The sequence below is a fragment of the Balaenoptera musculus genome, chromosome 7, assembly GCF_009873245.2.
Source record: "Balaenoptera musculus isolate JJ_BM4_2016_0621 chromosome 7, mBalMus1.pri.v3, whole genome shotgun sequence".
NCBI classification, from domain to species: Eukaryota; Metazoa; Chordata; class Mammalia; order Artiodactyla; family Balaenopteridae; genus Balaenoptera; species Balaenoptera musculus.
The window spans coordinates 20,053,737-20,079,391 of NC_045791.1; the positions used below are offsets into that span (position 1 = coordinate 20,053,737).

At 40.1% G+C, this 25,655-nt stretch overlaps 1 protein-coding gene across 3 annotated transcripts in view; it reads left to right on the forward strand.

The window, feature by feature from the left end:
- The first annotated feature begins 4,120 nt into the window (after positions 1-4,120).
- UBXN4 (UBX domain protein 4) overlaps positions 4,121-25,655 on the forward strand; it is a 34,009-nt gene continuing 12,474 nt past the window's right edge. The window contains exons 1-8 of one of the 3 annotated variants that reach the window (XM_036857246.1): positions 4,121-4,473; positions 11,876-11,978; positions 14,561-14,589; positions 15,256-15,374; positions 16,022-16,196; positions 20,752-20,845; positions 23,952-24,006; positions 24,769-24,933. In XM_036857246.1, the coding sequence (XP_036713141.1) occupies positions 4,392-4,473; positions 11,876-11,978; positions 14,561-14,589; positions 15,256-15,374; positions 16,022-16,196; positions 20,752-20,845; positions 23,952-24,006; positions 24,769-24,933 (822 nt within the window). In that variant the 5' untranslated portion in view covers positions 4,121-4,391. The remainder of the gene's footprint in view (positions 4,474-11,875; positions 11,979-14,560; positions 14,590-15,255; positions 15,375-16,021; positions 16,197-20,751; positions 20,846-23,951; positions 24,007-24,768; positions 24,934-25,655) is intronic. The other 2 variants (XM_036857245.1, XM_036857247.1) reach the window with 2 other exon arrangements.

The following is a 25,655-nucleotide window of genomic DNA, read 5'->3' on the forward strand; positions in this document are numbered from 1 at the left end:
AATTTCCTTACCTCCCCCATCACTCTCAGCAAATGACCTCTCCTTCATAGGGTCCAGCATTCAGATGAAAACTTCCTCAACTCACTGTCCTGAAACTTATAACCTTCTTTATGTCCACAGTTATTTTTCCGCTCTTCTTCCTGTTAATATGGAAGGGGTATCTCTTCTGTCTGCCTGTGCTCTGGATCCCATCCCAGTTTGTTCAGAATGGTGGTGATTACAAGAAGCAATATCCAACTTACAGAATAGCCTAACCTATGAGGACAGTTGTTCTCCCACAAGACAGGACTTGAGTCATCACAGACACAGGCGCTTTCCATATTCCATTCTGCCATTCTCAGAGAGCTGGCAATGTCGTTCCTCTGGCCATAGCAGTACCAGGCAGAATATGCACACGGAGAAGGGTTGTGCTTTCTTCCATGTGTCTCTTTTTTAAGGAAAACTTCTCCTAGAACTGCCTCCACCACAATCCCCACTTCCCACGAGGTCCTACTGGCTCTAAGGGAAGGTTGAAAAAAACAGGTATCTAGCAGTTTCCCTCTTAGTGGGGAAACTCTGCCAGCAAAGAAAAATGGGGGGCATGGTAGAAGCATGATTGTTGGGTGGGCTATTAGCAGAATTTGCCATATATCTCATATTCCCTCCCATCTTCCTAGGGGGCTCCCTGTTTCCTGTGTATTCAATCTCTCCAAGACTAGCTCCTTTCCGTCAGTACTTGATAGGGTACAAGTTTCTCCAATCTTTTTTTTTTTAAATAAATTTATTTATTTATTTTTATCTGTGTTGGGCCTTCGTTTCTGTGCAAGGGCTTTCTCTAGTTGTGGCGAGGGGTGGCCACTCTTCATCGCGGTGCGCGGGCCTCTCACTATCGCGGCCTCTCTTGTTGCGGAGCACAGGCTCCAGACGCGCAGGCACAGTAGTTGTGGCTCACGGGCCCAGTTGCTCCGCGGCATGTGGGGTTTTCCCAGACCAGGGCTCGAGCCCGTGTCCCCTGCGTTGGCAGGCAGATTCTCAACCACTGCGCCACCAGGGAAGCCCTCCAATCTTTAAAGAAGCTGTTTTTCTCAGTCCAAATCCCTGTCCAGCTAATGTCCTTTCTTCCTCCTTCTCTTCACAGTTACTGACACCCCCTCCCTATCTCCCTTCACTCTTCAACCCATTGCCATCTGGCTTCCACACAGAAGAACCCATCAAAACCACTCTTGCTAAGTTGATAATCACCTTCATATTGCTAAAAACAATGGACATTCAAAAATCTTATTTAACTTGACCCAAGAGCAGCATTCAACACAGCGGCTTCCCACTCCCTTCTCAAAAATCTCCCTACCCTTGGCTTCTCTGGTATCACAAGCTCCCATTCTCCCCCTCCCCCCTCAACATACCCCCATACCTTTCCTAAGTCTCTGTTACTGGTTTGTACTTTCCTACACAACGCTATAGATGTCGGAGGTCTTCAGGCCTCCGTCATAACTCTTGTCTTACCTCATTTTGCACACACTGTAAGTGAGAACATCCTCCAGAGCTTCAATTATCCCCTGTATGTAGAGAAATCTCACATTCCTATCTCTAGGTAAGAACTGTTTTCTGAGCTCCCAACCTGACATCTATCTGCCTACTTAACATCACCTCTTGCTGTCTCTCCAGCACTCCAAACACATGGCTAATAATATTGAACTCACATCTTCAAGCCCACGTCCCCACCTACCTGCTCTTCCTTCAGTGGTCCCCATCACACTACCATCTTCTATACAATTTCTCAAAACAGAAACCCAAGATCTCTTCTTGACTCCTCCTCCCTCAAATTCCATAGCTAATTGATCAACAAAACCTATTGGGTCTGCTTCCAAAATTCTTGAAAGCACCCACTTCTGGGTTCTTAACCAGTTTCTTCACTTTCACCCTTTCCACTTCCAATGCAATCCACTAAAACTGCAGCATAGCTGCATATTAAAAACACACATCTTATGTGTAACTCCTCAGTTTAAAATTCTTCAATGGTTTTCTACAATTCTTAGAAAAATGTCTGCAATCCTTAACATGACTTCCAAGGCCCTGGATGAGCTAAGCTTGCTATCTTTCCAGCCTCATTCACCATACAACTCTTTGTATGTTCTAGTCACACTGGACATTTTTCAGTTCTTCAAGGGTACTATTCTCATTTGCTTCGGAGCCTTCACACTGCTGTTTCCTCTATCTGGAATAGTCTTCTCCTTCACCTAGCTAGATTTCCCCTCACATGCCATCTCCTCAGAAAGGTCTTTTCTAACCCTGCTATCCACGTCGGGTCACATAATCACATTTCTGAAGCACTCAGAATTTCCCCTCTTGTGGCATTCATCATCACTTGTCTTCCCCTTTAGACTGTGCAGTCACAAAGGCAGGGCCTTTGTCTGACTGCCTCACCTTCTTATCAATGCCAGGTACAATGCCTAGTTCATAGCAGATGAGAAATAAATAGTTGATGAATGAGTGAAAGGCTATGAATGATTCTTCTAATATTAATTCTAACATTAGAAATAAAGACATCGCTCTACCAAAAGGATATATATGTTGATGGAATCACAAGGAATCCATTTAAAGTGGACGTTGAAGATGAACTCTAATTCCTCCTGAGGCATGGTGTCCTATGTAAGCAGCAACTGTCTGTAATCAGCATTATATTTCGGTTTATAATAACACTGTATGAGAGGCCTGGTTGGAAAAATGTAAATAAAAATCAGAAAGAGGGACTTCCCTGGTGGCGCAGTGGTTAAGAATCCGCCTGCCAATGCAGGGAACACGGGTTCAATCCCTGGTCCGGGAAGATCCCACAGGCCTTGGAGCAGCTAAGCCCATGCGCCACAACTACTGAGCCTGCGCTCTAGAGCCCGCGAGCCACAACTACTGAGCCTGCGTGCCGCAACTACTGAAGCCTGTGCACCTGGAGCCTGAGTGCTGCAACTACTGAACCCGTGTGCTGCAACTACTGAAGCCCGGTGCGCCTAGGGCCCGTGCTCCGCAACGAGAGAAACCACTACAGTGAGAAGCCCGCGCAGCGCAAGGAAGAGTAGCCCCCGCTCACCGCAACTAGAGAAAGCCCGTGCGGAGAAACGAAGACCCAACGCAGCCAAAAAAAAAAAAAAAAAAAAAAAAAACCGGAAAGAATGTTAGCTATTTTTAGGTTAAATATTTGTAGGAAAGGTATATTTTCAGATGTAGCTCCTTCTTAATCCTGCAAGGATTGTTAAATGACTGTACTGCTGGAAGAGAAATTTAAATGATGTAGGATGTCTAATATAATAGCGTATGCAACTTTAAATAAACCATACAAGCCTTTAGCCAATAGTTAATAGAGACCATGTAATTTCAAGAAAGTATTAAGTATGAATCAGTTTTCATTTTAATGGCAACCAACCACAAAGTGCCCTATCTTGATCACAGTACTTTGATATCGTAAACAAAATTATCTATTCTTCTCTTTTGTATTACCTTGAAAAGTAGCTGGAAAATACATCATTATCTATTCTCTGCTTTTGACTTACTTTCGAAAACAGCTGTGGCAACAGCGTAGCTAAGCGTTTTGAGGTTTGGAATGATCTCTAACCAACTACAAGGAAATTACTCAAGGTCTGCGTTCAACCAATACCTCCCCTCAGGTACATGGGCTGTACAGTATTACAGAAGGTGACTGCTGTGGTTCTTTTCTTCAAGGTTGAGCTGATAAATTAAGTCCAATAGAAATCAAAGCCTTGCAGTAAATCCCTACAAAGCCCGTTTAGTTCTGTACCGAGAGACATCCACCCTATCGCACAATGGCCACTAATCATAATACACGATTACGTGGTCCCACTACGCAGGGTTCCACCCGGGGCGGGGATGATTTCCTCCACATTTAAGGTCTCAGTAATGCCGAGAGTGCCATCTCCCGGTGACTAGCGCCACTTCTCCTCCTCTTTATAGATTGTGAAGTGGTTCTCACTGCTGCCCCCTTAGCCGTGCCCGGGAAACCACAGTGATATTTCCCACATTAAAGGAACCAAGCCTAAGAAGACTACAATTCCCGTCATGCCTCAGGAAGGCGCCGCCGACGCCACTTAGCGATTAGTCATCCTTTCCGCTGCCTCCTTCCACTTCCGGGACTGCAGGGCCTGCGGTCTCGCGGGCGCCTACACGCACCGACTTGCCAACGAGACAAGGCACGGGAGCGCGGTGCTGACGGCGACGCGTGGCGTCATGTGTCGCGGGGCGCGCCTCGGCCTGCGCGCTTGCGCGCGTCCTGGGGGCCGCTGACAGGCTTGCGCGCCGGTGCGGAGCCGGAGGCGGGCCGCGGGGCCCAACGACGGAGAGGGCGGGGCCAGCTCCGGGACCGAGGCGACGACACAGCGAGCGAGTGCCTGTGCCCGAGGGCAGCGATGCTGTGGTTCCAGGGCGCCATTCCAGCCGCCATCGCGTCGGCCAAGAGGAGCGGCGCGGTCTTCGTGGTGTTCGTGGCAGGTGAAGGAGGCGAGGGCCCGAGACGTGGCCGGGGCACCCCCTCCGGCCTACTTCTAACCCCAGGGGCCCCTAGCCTTTCCTCCGGGCGCCAAGAGGCCCGGGCTGCCCGTCTCCCTGGCGTCTCAGCTCCTCCCCCGTCCGTTTGGAGCGCACCGGGCCTGGCCCCCACCGCCCGCTTCTCCCGGCCCCCGGCGGGAGGCACGGCCCCGGCCTCGCCCCCAAAGCGCGCCGAGCCCCGCGGTCACCTCCCTGCGCGGGGCGAGGGGACGGGTGGAGCAGGCCCTCGCCGCTCAGCCCGCAGCGCCCCGCCGAGCCTGACCCCGCGCGTACACTGACGCCACCGCCGCCTCCCGGGCCCCCCGGGTAGGGCGCTCTGTCCCCGAGGATCCACTTCGGGAGGCTTTAACGCCCGTGTAGTTAGTGTGTAGGTGGGAAGAGAGACGGGCCATTAGGCAGGCAGTTTTACTTGTAATTAGTTGTGGACTGTCAGGAAGAAAGCTGTGTCATCGGTAATCAACAAAGAGAAAGCACCTGATGTTCAGGGTTACTGGCTTTCGTATGTTCCTGAAACGCAAACTTTTGAGGTCTATATAGGTTTGATTTTTTTTTTTATAGTGATATGGGAGTGGTGAATCTAATGTGGAATAATTGCTTTCTTGCAAGTTGATTTTTTTTTTTTTAACCATTTGTTTAGAAGAAGTAGACACACCAGCCTTGGTTCTTTTTGTTGTTTTCCTAGTCTCATAGCTACAGTTTCAGAAGGTGTACTAACTCATTTACGCCGTGTTGCTCTGGGTTATTTTGCTCCGTATTTTATTACTGAAATCTTCTAGATTTACCGTAAGCCTTTGCCTCTGTGAGGTTTTGCTGGTCCTCATTACATGAACCAAATCAGTGTTTGTGACTACCGTTAATTTGAGGTGTATTATTTCAACTATTTGTGTTTAGTAACGGCTTATTCATCATTAACTCATGACTTGGAAGGCTAGGTAATAGCCCTATAACTTTATGCACTGCGGTGAAGAGCAAGTTGCTGGAATATGAGTTTCATTTAACATTACATTTGGAATTTTGAATTGTTTTAAATTATGCTAAAATGTTAGCCCAGTGCTGTTAATTAGAAGAGCTGGAGTAGTTTACATTCTCTTACGCTTTTTTAGAGTTATATTTCACATAAATAAATAACTGCGGTAAACCTGTAAGGAAATAAGTGGATTAAAAGGGAAAGGAGGGCTTCCCTGGTGGCGCAGTCGTTAGGAATCTGCCTGCCGGTGCAGTGGACACGGGCTCGATCCCTGGTCTGGGAAGATGTCACATGCCGCGGAGCAGCTAAGTCCGTGTGCCACAACTGCTGAGCCTGCGCTCTAGAGCCCGCAAACCACAACTACTGAGCCCATGTGCCACAACTACTGAAGCCCACACGCCTAGAGCCTATGCTCTGCAACAAGAGAAGCCACCGCAATGAGAAGCCCTTGTACCGCAAAGAAGAGTAGTCCCTGCTCGTTGTAACTGGAGAAAGCCCGCGCACAGCAATGAAGATGCAACGCAGCCAAAAATAAATAAATAAAATAAATACATTTATTTAAAAAAAGTAGTCCTGTTTTATTAAAAAAAAAAGGGAAAGGAAAATTAATGATACTTAGTATGCTTATTAAGAGTACAGTAATAGTTTTAATGACATTTTAAGTTGTGTTTTTCATATATAATCTCAATTGATCCTGGCAGTTGGTAGAACAGGGCTTATTATGCCCATTTTATAGATGAGGAAACTTACGTCCACAGTGGTAAAATGACATACACCATTGTCACAAAAAGGATTTATATCTAGTCTTGACAGATTTTTTTTTTTAGCAGCTTCAAAAAAAAAGTGTCTTTTTTGTTTCTCAAAAAAACTGAACAGTTGTAGAATTTAGGTAGTTATTGAAATTGGTGTAGAAATCAGGAAATCTAGGATTATGGTAGTCATATTTTTAAACAGAAAACACATTTGATGGTGTCCAAAGGTTCCTAGAAGGCACTCCTGGGCTAACCAGTTAATTTAGAAGAAATGCTAGATTTAATTAAATATTTGGAAACCCATTTGGAAACAGTAGTGCTAATTAATACAATAGAAAAATAAAGTTATAGATCTTTGGGGCTTTGTGTGTATATATAATACATACATTCTTCAATTAACTCTTTACTGATGAGCATGTATCTTACGCTTTTATTTTTTTTTCTTTTATACATTTATTTATTTATCTTTGGCTGCGTTGGGTCTTTGTTGCTGTGCGCAGGCTTTCTCTAGTTGCGGTGAGCCGGGGCTACTCTTCGTTTCAGTGCACGGGCTTCTCATTGTGGTGGCTTCTCTTGTTGTGGAGCACGGGCTCTAGGCACAGGAGCTTCAGTAGTTGTGGCACACGGGCTCAGTAGTTGTGGCTCTTGGGCTCTAGAGCGCAGGCTCACTAGTTGTGGCTCTTGGGCTCTAGAGCGCAGGCTTAGTAGTTGTGGCACACAGGCTTAGTTGCTCCGTGGCATGTGGGATCTCCCCCGACCAGGGCTTGAACCCGTGTCCCCTGCATTGGCAGGCGGATTCTTAACCACTGCGCCACCAGGGAAGCCTTGTCGTATGCTTTTAGAATATCAGTGACTGTTGAATGTTTGCAGGAGGACTGTTAGCAATCTGCCAAAGGAGTCAGTCCCTTGACTCATTGAAAATACTGTTGGTTTTTCTAGAGTTTTAGGAAGTTAATCTCCAAGATTAGGTAGGATTAGTGTCACTCCAGAAGTATGTAGACAGTGGAGTCATGAAACTGCAACACTTATAGGTTGCTTAGACCTCTGTTCTTGACTTTGAAGAATACAGCCAGAACTCATGATTTTCTTACGTCTCAGACCTCGATAGTAATATACCAACTCACTGAAATTTAAAAAGATGTAATAGTTGGAGGGAGTCTCTGTAGTTGGAAGGAGTGGTCTTAAGGGTAATCATTGCTTCATATAACCACTCAAGTGGGAAGCATTTTAGGTAGATTGTTTATATTTTACTGAAATTTTCATGGATGAATTAAAGAATATGTAGGATTGATGTTAAGAGACTAGAGAGATTACTACTAGTTAAGTCAAAGAGTTAACAAGGATTTTCAAAGTATTATAGCTGTGTAAATTGAAAGATATAAAACTGAAGAAGATTTTGATTCTATTCTTGGGAAGACAGAATAATCTGACAAGGATTCTGAAGTAGAGGTGTGGGTTCACTGACTAGTGTTGCTAGTTGGCTAAAATCTCTGTGACTGACAGACACTATTTCATACCTCTTTTTTTGGTTAAAATAGACTAAGAAACCCTCTAGGTTTTGACCAGTTGAGTTTTTCTAGGTTGGAGTTACTGATTGTAGCGTCTGCAGCTCTTTGCTTCAGAGTTTGTACTATTCTTTTAAGTGGCTTTACTTTTGGATACTGCTCATACCACCAAGGATGTAATGTTTTCTCCTAAAATCTTTGGCCCACCTAAGTCCACAGCACAGTTCATAATTTGATTAAAAATAAGAAACTAAAGATACTGAAGTTGGCGATTAATAATCCCACCCAGCAGTGTTAAGATAACTCTTGCTGAGTTAATGTAATTCCATTCAGTCTTCCATCTCTGTTGGTCAAGCAGCTGCTGCTGCACTAGCCTGACTCATGGACAGACATTGCTAGTGGGGATGGAACATTTGAGACCCTGTCCACGTCATACAGCATAGGTGAGGGAGTGAGGGACATCGGCCTAAGAAGTGGCATATCCATCCTTCCAGGTACCAACTTGACATCCCCACTTGGATGCCTCACAGGATTCTCAAGCCTAAAAGTATTACTGCTTGAACCTGTTTTTTTTCCCCCCAGTGTTCTACTTCTAAGTAAATGGCACCACCTTACATCCAGTTGGATAAACCGAAGTGTGGGCGTCATCTCTGGACCCTTAACTCTTCAGTCTCATCTTGTCTCCTGCTCCCTGTTGTTCACAACACTCGTAATCACACAGCCCTTTCCCTACACGGAAGTTCCTTCTGTGTAGTGAACTCTTCTGGCTTGTGGCATGGCTCAGCTCTTTCATCCTTTAGGTCTTACCTTAAATATCACCTCAGAGAGGGCTTCCCTGACCAATCTAAAGAGGTCTTTTTTTTTTCTTCAGCACGGTAAACACTATAACTACTTAGAGTTACCAAACAAGTACTTTTTTTTGTATCTTTTGATTTTAAGCTCCACTGAGGGCATATAGTATCTCATTTGTTTTATATTTAGTTTGTAGCTCAGTGCCTAGCACAACGTAAATGTGGAATAAAATAGTGAATGTATGAAAGAAAGAATGAATGAAAAAGATCCCTATCACCGCACAGCCTTCTCTAAGTTTAGTAAAAATGTTCCTATATAGCTATTTTCTAGGTTGATAATCCTGTCATTTACTTGGAATTTTACATCTCTCCTCACCGCATAGTGTCTGAAGATGTGCTCAGAATGATCTCACTGCAAATGATAGTTTTCCCATTTGCTGCTTCAACATCTAGGGGTCTGCTAATGGGCGTTCTTTTGGTCTTGGTCTGTGGATGCATTCTAGTCCCTGTCTACTTTTCCGTGGCCAGATTTCTCAATCCCCTTATTACTGAATATTCCTGGATCTCATTTCACAAAAAATGTTTTCAACTGTGCAGCATTAGTCAAGTTTTTGTAGGCATGCCAAGATACTATACCAGAAATTTAGCTATTCATTCCACAAAATACTTATTGAGAGCCTGCTATATTCCAGGTATTTTACTGTAGGCCAGGTTCTGTTGTAGGCATTTGAGTTATATCAGTAAATAAAAAGGAAAACAATCCTTGCTCTCATGGAACATGCATTCTAGTGGAGGGAGACAGACAATAAACAGTAAACATAATAAGTAAAACGCATAGTCTATTAGAAAGTGATAAGTATTACAGAAAAAAAAAATCAGGAAATGAGGGAGCTTTGGGAATATCTGAAGTGTGTAATTTTATTTTACTTTTTTGCCATGCTGCGTGGCTTGTGGGATCTTAGTTCCCCGACCAGGGATTGAACCTGGGTCCCCTCAGTGAAAGCACCACGTCCTAACCACTGGACCACCAGGGAACTCCCTGAAGTGTTTAATTTTAAAGTAGTGATTAGGGAAAGTTTGTATTGAGAAGATAATATTTGAGCAAAGACTTCAGGGAGTTGAGAGTTAACCGTGTAGGTATCTGGGGGAAGAATATTCCAGGCAGAGGAAACAACTAGTACACAGACCTATAGCAAGAATGTCTTTAATATTTGAGGAATAGAAAGGAAAGGGATAGGAAGGAAAGGGACAGCAAAAAAGTAAAAGGAAATGAGGTCAGAGAGGTAACTGAAGGCCTGAGGTCATTTGTAAGGACTTTTGCTTTTACTCTGAGGGAAATAGGGAGCTACTGTAGAATTTTGATCAGAGGGTTGATGTAATCTGACTTTTTGTTTTATTTTATTTTATTTTTGGCTGCGCCGCACAGTTTGTGGGATCTTAGCTCCCCCACCAGGGATTGAAATTGAACCCTGGCCCTCGGCAGTGAGAGTGTGGAGTCCTAACCACTGGACCGCCAGGGAAGTCCCTGATCTGACTTTTTAAAGAAAGGTGCTTTAAAATATATATATATATATATATATAAAATTATTATTATTATTATTATTTTAATTTTTTGGCCATGCCACACAGCATGTGGGATATTAGTTCCCCTACCAGGGATCGAACCCGCACCCGCTGCAGTGGAAGCGCGGAGTCTTAACCTCTGGACTGCCGGGGAAGTCCCTGGATATATTTTGGAGATAGCGTCAGTTGAAGGCAAGAATAACTAAACTTTTTGGCCTGAGAACTGAAAGGGAAGTCCCTGGATATATTTTGGAGATAGCGTCAGTTGAAGGCAAGAATAGCTAAACTTTTTGGCCTGAGAACTGAAAGGATGGTGTTACCCATTAACAGATAACTGAAATGGGGAAGGTTATGGGTGGATTAAATTGGGGAAGGCGGGAACACACATGGGAAGAAAGCAGCTTACAAAAGAGTAGGTATAGAAAGATCTCATTTTTGTAAAGCAAAAAATGTGACCTGAAGCCTTTTTAAATAAGCATAATTGGCAAAGGTTGCTCACCTTTGAAAAAGCACTTAGCTCTGCTAACCTCAGAAATATTTTTCAGTGACTTAACTCAGGTAAGTTTCCCTTTGCCCACCAATAAGTGGTTATGCCAAAATCTAGATATTACAAGTCTAAAATGGAAATAATCTCTTGATAGGTATAACTTTTAAAACATTTTGTCCCTGAGGTATGGCATACAGTATATTAAATATATTCAGTGAACAACGAGATGAATTTTTATAGATGAATACACTTGTGTAACTATCATTCAGATAAGATATAAACATTTCCTATCATATGATATTACTTACATGTGGAATCTGAAAAAAAAAAATGATGTAAATGAACTTATTTACAAAATAGAAACAGATTCACAGAGAATGAATTTATGGTTACCAGGGGGGAACCTGGGGGGTAGGGATAGATTGGGAGTTTGGGATTGACATGTACACACTACTGTATTTAAAATGGATAACCAACAAGGACCTATGGTATAGTGCAGGGAACTCTGCTCAGTATTCTGTAGTAACCTAAATGGGAAAAGAATTTGAAAAAGAATAGATCCAGGTATATGTATAACTGAGTCACTTTGCTGTAGACCTGAAACTAACACAACATTGTTAATCAACTATGCTCTAATATAAAATAAAAATTAAAAAAAAAAGATATAAACATTTCCAAGACCCCAGAGCCTCCTTCATCCTCCTTCCCAATCAATAGTAGCTCTACCAAAGTAGCCACCGTGCTGAACTCTGTCACCATAGATTAGTTTTGGATCAGTGTAACTTTTATAATTAGTATGCCTATAACAAAAGACAGGTCCAGAACTGCAGACAGGATTGCACCTGCTTCTGTCTACCTTGGAGGAATTCTGGAAAATAAGTGGGGTGTGTGTGGAGGACATTGAACTCAACAGAAAGATGCTGCATAAAGGAAAAGTATTGTACGTTTATTTTATAAAATCATATGTAGAAAAGCCAAAGTAGTCACATTTCTGCCCATGACTTCTAATTATTGTGATAATATTTGCATCATAATTCGGATGTCTTCATTTAGAAAACACTTTGTATAATCTAAATAGCAGTATTTTGTTTTTCATTACTTTTTATTAATGTTAACAATGCATATAAAGTCACACTTTTCATTTATGGAAAATTCAGTTTTCAAATTTGGTAGAAAGTATTATTTGTGAGATTACATTTTATTTGAAGTTCCAGATTTCCAGGGAAAAGAATCAGCAGATACTGGCCTTATGTTTTAAGAATGCTTGAAATGTTTTACAGGTGATGATGAGCAGTCTACACAGATGGCTGCAAGTTGGGAAGATGAAAAAGTGACAGAAGCGTCTTCAAACAGTTTTGTTGCTATTAAAATCGATACCAAAAGGTTTGCTTATGTTTTAATCTTGTAATTAAAATTTTTTTTAACCATTGTCTTTGGTTGTGATTTATGGTGATACTCTTAGACTATAAGAATGTTCATTTTTGTCTAAGACATGTTAGGGACTTAAATTCTGATTGCCATTTTTCAAGTTCATCATTATATCATACTGAAAAACTTATGAATTCTTGGTCTGCCAAGCAGCTATGTGACATGCACCAGTAATGCAAAGGAACTGTGATCCTCAGATTCTAAAAACTTGGAAGTGACTGTAAACCATATATTAAATATCTCTGAAAGGTTGACCACTCTTTTGGATCCTATTTTTGAAAATGGAACCATTTTGTTCAATAAGAATAAGGACATTTATAGGTCCATCGTAGGACCTGATAACCACAAGTCTGTTTTATTAATACATCCCTCTTCCCCCCGTTAATTTTTTTTTTGGGGGGGGATAGAGAATTTCAGACACACACAAAAGTGCTTGAGTAGTGTAATGAACCCCCTTGTACTGTCAGCTACTTCGACAGTTATCAACTCATGGTCAGTCTTGTTCATCTATTCCCTCACCCACTTCAACTCATCCCATATAATTTTGAAATAAATCTCAGTCATCATGTCACTTCATCTATAAATATTTTGGTATGTCTCTGAAAGATAAGGATTCTTAATTTTTTTTAACATAACTGTAATACGTCAAAAATGAATCTAATTTCTTAACTTGAAATATCTACTCAGTGTTCAAATTTTCAGTTCTCTCATCAGTCATGGTTTTATTATTAATTTAATTTATTACAGTTTGGTTCAGGGTCCATCAAGGTCCACACATTGTGATGCATTGATCTCTCTCAAGTCTCTTTTACTCTGTAGGCTTCGCCTCTATGTCTCTCTGTCTTTTCCTTTGCAGTTTATTTTTTTGGGAAACCAGGTCATTCGTTATGTAGTCTCCTACAGTACGGGTTTTGTTCATTGCAGCTCTGTTAGTGTCATTTAGTTTATTACTCTGTCCTCTATTTTCTGTAAATTGACAGTTGGATTCAGGTTAGGTTTTTTCCCCCTTAAGACTACTTCATAGGTGGTTGTAAGTCTTCCATTCTTCCATTAGAGGGTACATAATGCTCTGTTGTCTCTCTTTATGGTGTTAGCAGCAGCCATCAGTGATAAATGCCTGGAAACATTAATTCATTAGCAGTTTTAAAGTGGTAGTTCTGTCCTTCTGATATTGGTAATGTCAAAATGAAAATTACTGTCAAGATTAAAATATTCAGAAATTTACCTATAAGTTTGTAAACTTTTTATTTAAAAATTTTCTTTATTAACAAAACATCACAAAGCAAATCATAGTATAGTCTGCCTCACAACAGCAGCAGTTACTGAACTCTATATTTATGGAGCTGTAATAGTTTTTTAAAAAGAGTCTGCTGTGTCATTGATATTGTTCATTATCTTCCAGAAGCACCTTTTAGAGTCAGTAATGGCAGAAGGAATGTAGAGGTTTATTGGGAATGTGGAAGAAATGAGAATTTCAGAATTGTTGAGATTTATATACAGACTGATATATCCAGTATTTTTAAAAACAAATTTCTATTAGCAGCTGCAGGGTTACCTGTATATAGTGATGGTTGATGTTTGTTTCATTATGGACAGTCTACTAATAGAATCTAGTGTGTCTTTTAAATTATGAAAAGTAAATTTTATTTATTATATAATAATAACAAAGCTACCTAATGTTCTAGGAACGTGTTAGTTTATGTTATGTCCTGCATTGAAAATAGATTGGTAGGAAATGCATCAAAAGTTTACAGTGGTAATTTCTGAGAAGGTAGGATTCTTGGTAATTTTATTCTTTATACTTTCGTATTTTCAGATGTTTTTATGGTAATCATACCTTATATTCAGAGAAAATGAAGCAGATTTCTGGTTCTTGGAAGCATTAATTTGATTCTTGGAATTACTCATCTACATTGATCAATGTCTTTTATTCATATTACAGTGTAAAGTCTCTCTCCCATCCCTGTCCCTGACCACCCAGTTCTCTTCTCTGGAGGCAACCAAATCAAGAAAATATATTTGTTTTCCTCCCCTTTTTTACAAAAATGGTAGTAGTTTGACATACTTTTTTATACCTTTTTCCTTTTTGTAATTGCATGATTCATCAGTTTTTATTGGTGGATATTTAGGTTGTTTTGAATCCTTTGTTATTATAAAGTATTGTATTATCACTTGCACAAGTAAGTCACAGGTATTAATATCTTCTTATTACAAGTTAAGATACTGTATTCAGAAATACTTGCTGCTGAGGAAGCCACATGGGGCAGATGCTAAGTTGATTTTTAGGTGCCAGATCCAGCCGCCAGTTTGTGGGTTGCCATAACAAGTGCTCTTTAATCTGAAAATTATAAAACAAACCAAAAAAGATCTGTGAGATAAGGATTACGTTTTTCCCCTTTCAGTTGATGGCTATGAAAGGAACTAATAGTTTCAGAAAAATACTTGTAATTGCTACAGTAAATTTTTATAAAAACAACTCAATATTTGGGAAATACTTGTATTCATCTAGTGATTTTCTGTTTGATTTTGTTTTACAGTGAAGCCTGCCTACAGTTTTCACAGATCTGTATCCTTTCCATGAAGAATTGGTTTTATATATATTTTGCTTGAGGATTTACCTTTCTTTTGGTTGATTCATGACAATTAGAAATTATTCATTTTTATTTAGGAACTCATGCATTCTTGTTTATGGAAACTTTATATTACTAAGTGTCCTTTGAGAGAGTAAGTACCTTGTAGCAAATGGAATCATGGGGAGTTTGTTGGTTTTTTTTTTTTTCGCTGTACCGTGCAGCATGCAGGATCTTAGTTCCACGACCAGGGATCGAACCCCTGCTTCCTGCAGTGCGAGTGCAGAGTCTTAACCGGTGGACCGCCAGGGAAGTCCCCTTGGGGAGTTTTTATAAATTGTGAATAGCTGGAAAGCAATATGATGCAGTTTGGTTGGAATGTTAGAAGTAACTAGCAAGAGGTAAGATAGATGTAAAAGTTATGATAGAGGGGAATGTAGTGGATGTTTTCCACTTATATATGTGATATAGATAAATCATAATTTACATATCACATGCACTACAGGCATAGTGATAGGGTAGTTGAAATTATTTTGTGAACATGTTAGCCGATTATATTGTGAAATTCACAAAGATGATTTCTTTTGCTTTGTTATCAATAGTGTTTCATAAAATTATTCCCTTGTTTCCCACGAATTGTTAGACTTAATTAAGCTGTACAGATCCTGTAGTGTGTGTTCCGTCAAGTTTCTTTATTGGAGACAGTGGAATTCCCTTGGAAGTAATAGCAGGAAGTGTTCCTGCAGATGAACTTGTTACCAGAATCCACAAAGTCCGGCAGGTGAGAAGGAACAGAATTGTTCTTTGTATAAACATGGGAAAATGGTATGTCAGGAACTTGACGTTGGAATATTTTTGGAGCCACTCTGAATATTCAGGAACTAACCATGCTATTAAAAGGTAGTAAATACTGTCTTTCTGGACTGGTTTTGAAAATAACATTATGAAGTTCGAGGTGCCTATACCTAATACATGAGTGACTTCTTATTCTCCCTTCCCTTTTTCTCCCTCAACCAGCCACATAATGCAGTCACTATTATTTTGTTGCAAAAGGGAGTTGCTGTCACATTAAGGTCCCTAACAGTATATTGCTTGACTTGTTTTAAGGACCTTACTCAATTTCTCACTTGCATCCACTTTGGACTAATGGCTAATATAGCTTGTAACTTTTTTCCTTGAATTCTAATTGTAAGAAAAATCAACAGTGTGCTTAAAATATCTTTTTATGCTCTTGTCACCTTGCAGTTGAATTCCGTAATGTGATTATTGTCGTATATAGGATTATACATTTTAGATTGATTTACTTGGAAAGTTTAGTACTTCTCCCTTCTATGGAGTACAAATTGACTTGCTCATATTTTGTTCTCATATACCATGGTAAACTTAGATTCTTATCTGTAATTAAATTCCAATGTATTTTCTCCCTAGATGCACTCGTTAAAAGGTGAAATAGCAGTGGCAAAGAGTGGCCAGTCAGGAAGTTCAGTCTCTACTCCATCCACCTCATTTGATCATAACAACTCTTCTGAAAACTGTCAGTCCAGAAATGTAGAGCTCTGTGAGACACCACCCACTTCTGATACAAAGTCAGATTCTGCAACAGGTAATTTTTAATGTACCCTTTTGGGTACACTAAACACTCCACTATAAAGGCTGTGGATTAATATCCTTAAAAATAAGAATACTGTATTTTCCCCCTTCATGTTCATTTAACTTAAAATTTAATATGTTTGTCATTTAGTGGCAGAGGGGATAAAGTCAGTGACTCTGTCCTTCAAACCCAAATAGGCAACAGTCCAGAACAGCTGATAGTAGTAATTTCTGCTACTGTGCTATGGTTCAGGGACTGTCATTATGATACTCATGAGTTTTGTAAATCTCTTCTCAGCCAGAGGATATCGAAAGGACCAAGTGAACTGATGTGTTTGAAATTGTTTTTATAACATAAAATACTATACACTTTTAAGAGAATTGTATTTGCACTTTTAAAATTAGAATTAAAAGTTAATTGTAAAATAGAGTTTGTAGCAATGGGAGGTGTTACTGCAGAGGGGTTGATAGAAAAGGCAGAGGAGAAATTTTATACTATATATTAGGGATCATGCACAGTCAGAGTTGTTTTGTGTAATATAGCTTTGTATTAGGCAATGTAGGGTTAGGTAAGTTAAGAAGTTAGAATATTAGTATCCTGAAAGGTGATCCTGCTCCAGCATCCTGGATAGATAATCATCAAGCCTCTATTTGAATACATTTAGTGACAGGAAGCTCATTACCTTGCTAGGAAGCCTATTCTATTGTCAAAGCCCTAGTTTTTAGAAAAGTTCTTCCTTATATTGAACTGCAATTTGATGCTCTGTAATTTCCCATTAACTTGAGTGCTTTAGTGCTGCTTACAGAGTTATACATAACACTCTGGATTCTGTTATATTCCCACGAAGAGTGTTTGTTGATGTTTTTGTTTTAGTAGGCAATTAATTTGGTTAGACTCAAACTGTTAGACTCTGTCTTATCTGAGGTGAGTAGCAACTCTAATCTTAGTTCTTTGTAGCTTTTTTTTTTTTAGCTTCATTATGGAAAATTTCAAACATATACAGAAGTAGAGAAAATAGTATAAGAAATCCCATCCCATGAACCCATTGCCTATCTTCCAACTTTTTTTTTTTTTGGGGGGCTGCGCCCCGTGCCTTGCAGGATCTTAGTTCCCTGACCAGGGATCAGACCGCGCCCCCTACAGTGGAAGTGCGGAGTCTTAACCACTGGACCGCCACACAAGTCCCCCAGCTATGTTTGATTCATGGCCAATATTGTTTCATCTATGCCCCCTTTCCTCGTCTCCTTGCCACTTATTATTTATAACACACTTAGGCATTATATCATTTCATCTTTAAAAATGTTGGTACCAGGAATTTCCTGGTGGTCCAGTGGTTAGGAGTCCGCACTGTCACTGCCTAGGGCCCGGGTTCAGTCCCTGGTCAGGGAACTAAAAATCCCGTAAGCCACACAGCACAGCAAAAACAAAACAAAACAAAAAATGTTGGTATCTAAAAGTTAAGCACTTTAAAAAAATAACCACAATACCATTATCCCTTATGAAACCTAGAAAGTTTAACAGTAATTCCTTTTTATCATTAATTATCTAGGCAATATTTACCTTACACTAAATTTTTCAGTTTGTTTGAGTTGGAGTCCAATATATCATTTTTTAAAAATTAATTTATCTTCTTAATTTTGGCTGTGTTGGATCTTCATTGCTGCGCGCGTGCTTTCTCTAGTTGCGGCAAGCGGGGGCTACTCTTCATTGCGGTGCGCGGGCTTCTCATTGCAGTGGCTTCTCTTGTTGCAGAGCACGGGCTCTAGGGCTTCAGTAGTTGTGGTGCGTGGGCTCAGTAGGTGTGGCTTCCAGGTTCTAGAGCGCAGGCTCAGTAGTTGTGTCACATGGGCTTAGTTGCTCCGCGGCATGTGGGATCTTCCCGGACCAGGGCTTGAACCCGCGTCCCCTGCATTGGCAGGCGAATTCTTAACCACTGAGTCACCAGGGAAGTCCCCAGAATACCATTATTGGTTGATGGTTTTCATAGATTCCCACTGTCACCAGTGTTTTTTTTCTGTAGTTTCCCATAGTTTGGGTTTGGTGCATCCTTATGATAATTTGTAAATATTCCTCTAAATTGGTAGTAAAACTATAGGCTTGTTTTACTTGTCAGAGTCAGGTTTATTCTTTATTCTTTTCTGGCAAGACTACTTTACAGCTGTTGCTGTGTACTTTTATCAGGAGATATGTTATGCCTGATAATCCAGTTGTCTTTTTTTTTTAATCTATTTATTTATTTATTTTTGGCTGAGTTGGGTCTTCGTTGCTGCGCGCGGGCTTTCTCTAGTTGCGGTGAGTGGGGGCTACTCTTTGTTGCGGTGCGCAGGCTTCTCATTGCACTGGCTTCTCTTGTTGTGGAGCACGGGCTCTAGGCACTGGGCTTCAGTAGTTGTGGCACGCAGACTCAGTAGTTGTGGCTCGCGGACTCTAGAGCGCAGGCTCAGTAGTTGTGGTGCATGGGCTTAGTTGCTCCACGGCATGTGGGATCTTCCCAGAGCAGGGCTCGAACCTGTGTCCCCTGCATTGGCAGGCGGATTCTTAACCACTGCACCACCAGGAAAGCCCTCCAGCTGTCTTCTTAAACCTAAAGACAGAACGTCCTCTAGTAAATTGTTATTGTGTTTGGATTTGGGTTTTTTAATTATTTATTTATTTATTTACTTTTGGCTGTGTTGGGTCTTCGTGGCTGCGCGCAGACTTTCTCTAGTTGCGGTGAGCGGGGGCCACTCTTCATTGTGGTGTGTGGGCTTCTCATTGCATTGCAGTGGCCTCTCTTGTTGCGGAGCACAGGCTCTAGGCACGCGGGCTTTCAGTAGGTGTGGCTTGCGGGCTCTAGAGCACAGGCTTAGTAGTTGTGGCGCACGGGCTTAGTTGCTCCGTAGCACGTGGGATCTTCTTGGCCCGGGTATCGAACCTGTGTCCCCTGCATTGGCAGGCAGATTCCTAACTACTGTGCCACCAGGGAAGTCCCTGTGTTTGGATTTTTATCAGTTGTTTTAGCTTATTGCCATCCATTTTTCTTTGTTTATGAGTCATAGATCCACCTAAGTTACACACAGCACTTTTTTTCAGCTTGTCCACAAATTATCTTCAGAAGTTTTCTTAAATTTTTTTTCTGATATCAAGATATAAATGTCCTTGGCATTCATTTTATTTACTAAAGAAAAGTGATTAATTTCCTACTGAACACACACTGGCTGCTAGAGGTTACCACTTCTTATCCAAGGGTTTCATTCAGTGGTATGCTGGTAAATATTTAACAAAAGGTTGTTTTTTGGGGGGAGAAAAAAAGCCCTTATTTGTAGTGTTTGCTAATTTCCGAAGTGTAAATATTCCTACTATGGCTGATTTCAAGTTACATAGGTGATGCACTGAATGCAGAAGTAAGAAGAGATGTGTACCTTTGGTTCTGCTTAATAATTCTAATATTTCTACTACTGCTGTAATAACTGAAGCACTTACTATGTGCTAGTCCTAGTAAAAGTCTCAGCGTTTTACTTCTATTAACACATACTTCTCATGACATTTCTATGAGGTTACTATCCCCATTTTACGGAAGAGGTACACTGAGAGTAAGTAGCTTACTAAAGTGACAGAACAGGATTCAACCCAGACTCTGTTGCTCCGCAGTCCATGCTCTTCCAAGGCTCTTCTTCATCGAAAATGTAAAGAAGAATTAAGTTGATGGTGAGTGGTAAGGAAGGAAATAGCAGAGGTTCTGAAAGGGAGTACCAGACCATAGCTATCCTCTACAGCAGGCCAGGACAAAATTCTGGCCTTCAGGAGATCCTTAAAAGAATACTAGTGTAGATATAAAAAGCTTTTCTAAGGAATCATTGTGATGTGCAGAAGCAGATCCCTTGGGTCATCATAAGTCTAGAGTGATACCCAGTATCAAACTTGGCCTCTAGAATTTCCCCCGCCCTTTTTTTTTTTTTTGGCTGTGATGCACAGCATGCGGGATCTTAGTTCGTCGACCAGGTATCAAACCTGTGCCGCCTGCAGTGGAAGTGCAGAGTCCTAACCACTGGACGGCCAGGGAAGTCCCTAGAGCTTCACTATTGAATACCATAACCGCAGCCACACGTGGCAATTTTAATTAAAATTAAATACAATTAAAAGTTTAGTCTGTCACCTGCACTGGCCTTATTACCAGTGCTCAGTAGCCACTTGTCCCTGACTAGTGGCTACCCTATGGGATACCAAAAATATTGGACCATGCTTCTTTAGAGTAGAGCCTACCCCTGGCCAGGCATGCTTAGTCTACTTTTGTTATATCTCTCACTGCCAGATTAATATTTCATGTTTTATCTCAGTGGCTTTCAGCTGGGTAGCTGCCTTATTTCCCATTTATATACTTTTGTATCCAGATCCAAACGTAAGAATTATCACTAGTAATAGCTCATTTTTTATCTCCTACTCCATTCTTAGGGAAAAAATGTATTGTTTAAGAAACAAGATTGTTAACAGACGTTGTAACCGAAAAGATATATACCTTTTTAAAAATTCGCATTGAATGCAATATTCTTCTTATTTCTTTTCTTTCTTTTTTTTTTAAATAATTAAGGAGGAGAAATTTCAGGCCAGGCCACTGTGTCTCAAGAGCCTGGTGGATGTTCAAATCAGAGACCTACAGAGGAGCTCACCGTCAGAGTGGAAAGGTTTGGTCTTGTTTTTAGAAATAGTATTTTGTTAGAAAAACAGTGGTTTTCAGTTATTTCATTGATTTGAATAAGAGCTAAAATTACACAAATGAAATTTCAGAATTCTAGGTTGAAGTTTTTTATTACCTGACCAACTTATTTGTATCCATAAAAACTACATTCTAGAAGTAAAAACTTCTGTATCTCTGAAGTCATTGGTCAGCTTTAGGTCTGATAATTTTAAGAATCCCTTTTTCACTAGTATTTTGGTATATGTGTTTCCATCTATTACTTCTGCTTTTATCTCTCTGTGTCATAGGATAAGTTCCAGATGGGCAAGAACTTCAGCTAATTTTATGACTATGTACTGAGCCTGGGTTCTGCATAAGTGGGTGTCTATTAAGTGTCATATGTTATTAGTTGGTCTCATAATCAAATTTCTGACTTCTTGTGGCTTCTAGTTTAGTATTTTTAATGTTGTAGTGATTATCAAATCATAGTCTTATACTATGATTCTTAAAAGATAACTGAGTTAATGGTGAATGGATAAGCAGGAATATTTTAAAATCTTGACTTAAAAATCATTCAGTGTTATATGGAAGTTAAGAAAAATTACTTAGACTTGATATTTTCTTGTTCACATAGATGTCATGGAGAACCAGAGTTCAAAATGATTGCTGACATTGGGTATTTGGGTTAGTTCATGATTCAGTAAAAATGTGCTTCATTTTAGCAAAACCTAGATTCTGATTGTTCTTTATGGGAGTTGGGGCAGGGCCAGAATCTGGAGGTGCAAAGCAGGGTAGATCTCTCACAGCAATGAGAAATGGTGTGTGTCTGGAAGAAGAGCAGCAGGAAACCAGAGTTCCAGGGGCTCATCCTCTTCTGTTTCTTTCTGCTTTGCTAACAACAAGCCCACCACTGTGCACCCTTACTTGCATCACCCTGGGATCCTGGGGTGAAGTGAAAATGAAAAATCAGGAAAAGATTTCGAGACTTGGGGGGAGTGTGAAGAAACATGGCAGGTAGCCCTTTATTGTGGGGTGAGATCAAGTGCTATTTAATTCCTGTGGGAAAGGGGAGTTTCTGTTATTTCTTAATAGTTTCCATTCTTTTTTTTTTTGGCCGCACCGCATGGCTTGTGGGATCTTAGTTCCCCAACCAGGGATCGAACCCAGGCCCTTGGCAATGAGACCTCAGAGTCCTAACCACTGGACAGCCAGGGAATTCCCCCCAATAGTTTCCATTCTTATGTAAAGGGGTGTCTGCTTGTGTCTGCCTGACGGTTCTGCAAATAGAATATAATATGCCATTTTTAATTAAAAAATAATTATATGTACACATATTGGTGTATATGTGTTATATAGTATAATGAGTCCAAAAAAGATATTTTAAGACATGCACCAAAGTGTTTATACTAGTATCTATGAAATTGGACTTCGAGATTTTTTTCTTTGCTTTGTTCTGGGGTTGCCAAGTTTTCTTCATTGAGCATTATTACTTTTATAGTTAGCCTGTCAGGACAGAATGGGTCTACAGCTGTTTGAGATTTCTTAAATTGAAAAAAACTATAAAGCACTCTTAGAAGATACATATACACAAAATTTGTTAAGCTTTTAAAAAGGGATACTAATGTTGAGATTAGATAAAATGTTGACAAGCTCTTAATAACGAAACAGTTTTCATTGGGAAGTAACTATTAGCTGCTTAGACAGCATTTCAAACATCCGGGTCATTTGATCATATAATTAAAATCGTGTAAGCACTTCAAATTGTTGCTTGTTACTGTATAGCTATATTGACTGTGTATTGGCTATACCACAATTTATTTATCCACTCTACTGTTGATGGATATTTGAATTATTTTCAGTTTGGGTCAGTTAAGAATAGAATTGCTATGAACATTCTTTTATTACATGTCTTGGTGAACATATTTTTTGGGTGTATTTTCAGGAGTCTGAATTTCTGGGTCATAGATACTGGCTGAACAGTTTTCCAGAGTGGTTATACCAATTCATAACTTCCGTCAGCAGTAAGATATTTCATGGGTCCTTTTTTTTAACCCTAATGTGTTACAATTAATTTCTCTTACAATTTTTTTTGATGCACAGATTGCTTCAGATTTGGTTAGCGGAACCTCTTCATCCTGGGCCTTATGTCCTTTTGACATCCTTTTTGTGAAAAAGAAATCTGTAGACATTTGGCTAAATTTTTCCTCTGGTGTTGCTGCGTTCTAGTGCATCATTCATTTTTCTCACCGTGTGCACCTAAACTTCATCATCTCTTTCGGGTTCTAAACCATCATTCTTTGAGCATCCCTTGATTTCTGGCACAAGTTGTTCAACTGAGTTTTAACAAATGCATATACCTGTGTAACCCAAATCCCTCTGAGAGAAAGTGCCATTAGTTTTTAAAAATTGGGATATAATTCACATACCATAAAATTCAAAGTGTATGCAATTCAGTGGGTTTTTATATATTCACAAGGTTGTGCAACCATTACCCCTGTCTGCTTTCAGAATCATTAGTTTTTAATTGCTGAGTTTCTCACAGTTGAGAATCAATTTTGGAATTACTGGTTTTTATAAATGTTAGCCTTCAGCTTTTTGCTTTTATTTTTTAACAGTTTTGTGCCATATTCCTGTTTACGTCTTTGTAAGAAGTAAAGCATTTGTAAGTCATTGATTTATACATATGTATTTGAAGATGCATATTTTCAAATAAATATTCAGGGAATTCCCTGGCAGTCCAGTGGTTGGGACTCCGAGCTCTCACTGCCAAGGCCCCAGGTTCAGTCCCTGGTCGGGGACCTAAGATCCCACAAGCCACGTGGCGCAGCCAAAAAAAAAAAAATCAAGATCTGATAAATTGGGAGGAATGGGAACTAATCTTAAGTAGGAGGTAAGGCACTTAGAGCTGGAGTGAGGCTTCTGATGGTCCCACTGACTCCTCATGGATTTCCCTAGGGGCAGGGACCAGGTAGGTAAGTTGTGGCTTTGCCTTCAGGAGCTTTTTTGTCTGTCTCCACATTTCCCCAGTTTTTAGCTAAAGAAATCTTCTAAATGTAATTTATATTAATATGAAGTATCTCAGTTAATGTATTTTTTAAACTTTTAAAATACAGACTAACCAAAAAACTTGAAGAAAGGAGAGAAGAGAAAAGGAAAGAGGAAGAACAGGTAAAGTTCATGTGCCTGGCATTGTTTTCCTCTTCCCTTAAGTGAGGGAGCATTTGATTCCCTATTCAGTTTGGCAAACCTGGAAGGGCTTTCTGGTTATATAGTTCAGTGTTGCAGCACAGTGAGGGGAATTATCTGTCTTCTGTAGTAAGGTCATAGTGTACAGTTTTTTCTGTTCTTTTTATAAATTGCTAGGAATAGGTTGGACCATCTTTTCTTCCTCTGCAATGAATCCTTTACGCTAAGAATAAAGGGACTTGAACTAAAATTGGTTTGATGCAGTTCAAAGTTTTAGTTCCTTTTTGTGAAAAAGAAATGCGTAGATATTTTGCTGAATTTTTCCTTTGGTGTTGCTGCATTCTAGTGCACCATTTGTTTTTCTCACCTTGTGCACCTGAACTGCATCATTTCTTTGGGGTTCTAATATATGAAGGTTATCAGGTCTTCAAGCTAAATAGATGACTACCATGTTGTCCTTAGAGGGCACCTCAGAAACCAAAGACCGGTAATGTTTTTTTTTCAAATGACACTGACCACATCATAATCTTAACAGAACCACTGGCAAAGACTTATAAATTGATAGACATTTGACCATTAACCCATGGTGTTAATACATTCTACTAGACCCCTAGATTTTGTGAAGTTGTTCGTTTCCTTTAGCTGTACCCTACAACCGGCTTTCCCTGCGTACAAAATAATATTAAGGGAAGATTATTAAACTTTGTTTTTTGGCTCATAAAACTTACTTCTTCTTTAATTCAGAGAGAGATTAAGAAGGAAATTGAGAGGAGGAAAACTGGAAAAGAAATGTTGGATTATAAAAGAAAGCAAGAAGAAGAATTAACAAAAAGAATGTTAGAGGAAAGAAACAGAGAAAAGGCAGAAGATAGGGCAGCTCGAGAGCGTATAAAACAGCAGATTGCACTGGTGAGTATTAAGTTTATTTTTAATGCTTGACTCTAGAACATTAATGAAATTGTTTTTTCATGCACAATGGTTTTGGTTTACTACCAGACAGGGCCCACGAAAATAGTAGATTTTAGGGACTCAGAGCATACCAATTCTCAGTTTTCTTTTCCTAGAAATTGTGTATTGAATTAAAATACAGTTAAGATTAAAACTGAGATGATTTTTTGGTAGTAATTTTTCTCAGTGTTGTATTATGAATTTTATCAGTAGTCAAAAGGTAGTTTTCAAAGATTCCCTAGGAAAGAAGCTAAGAATTTGCAACGTCACAGGCTCTGCTAGTCATAAGCATTCTTTTTTAGGACATTCAAAGGATTTAGACACATCAAGCTTCAGGATGGTTTTGCAACAATTGCTTTTATTTTTTATTTTTTGTTTTTTTTTAAATTAATTAATTTATCTTTGGCTGCATTGGGTCTTTGTTGCTGTGCACGGGCTTTCTCTAGTTGCGGAGAGCGGGAGCTACTCTTTGTTGCGACGTGCATGCTTCTCGTTGCAGCGGTTTCTCTTGTGCAGCACAGGCTCTAGGTGCACAGGCTTCAGTAGTTGTGCACACAGTCTCAGTTGCTCCGTGGCATGTGGGATCTTCCCGGACCAGGGGTCGAACCCATGTCCCCTGAATTGGCAGGCGGATTCTTAACCACTGCGCCACCAGGGAAGTCCCAACAATTGCTTTTAGAATT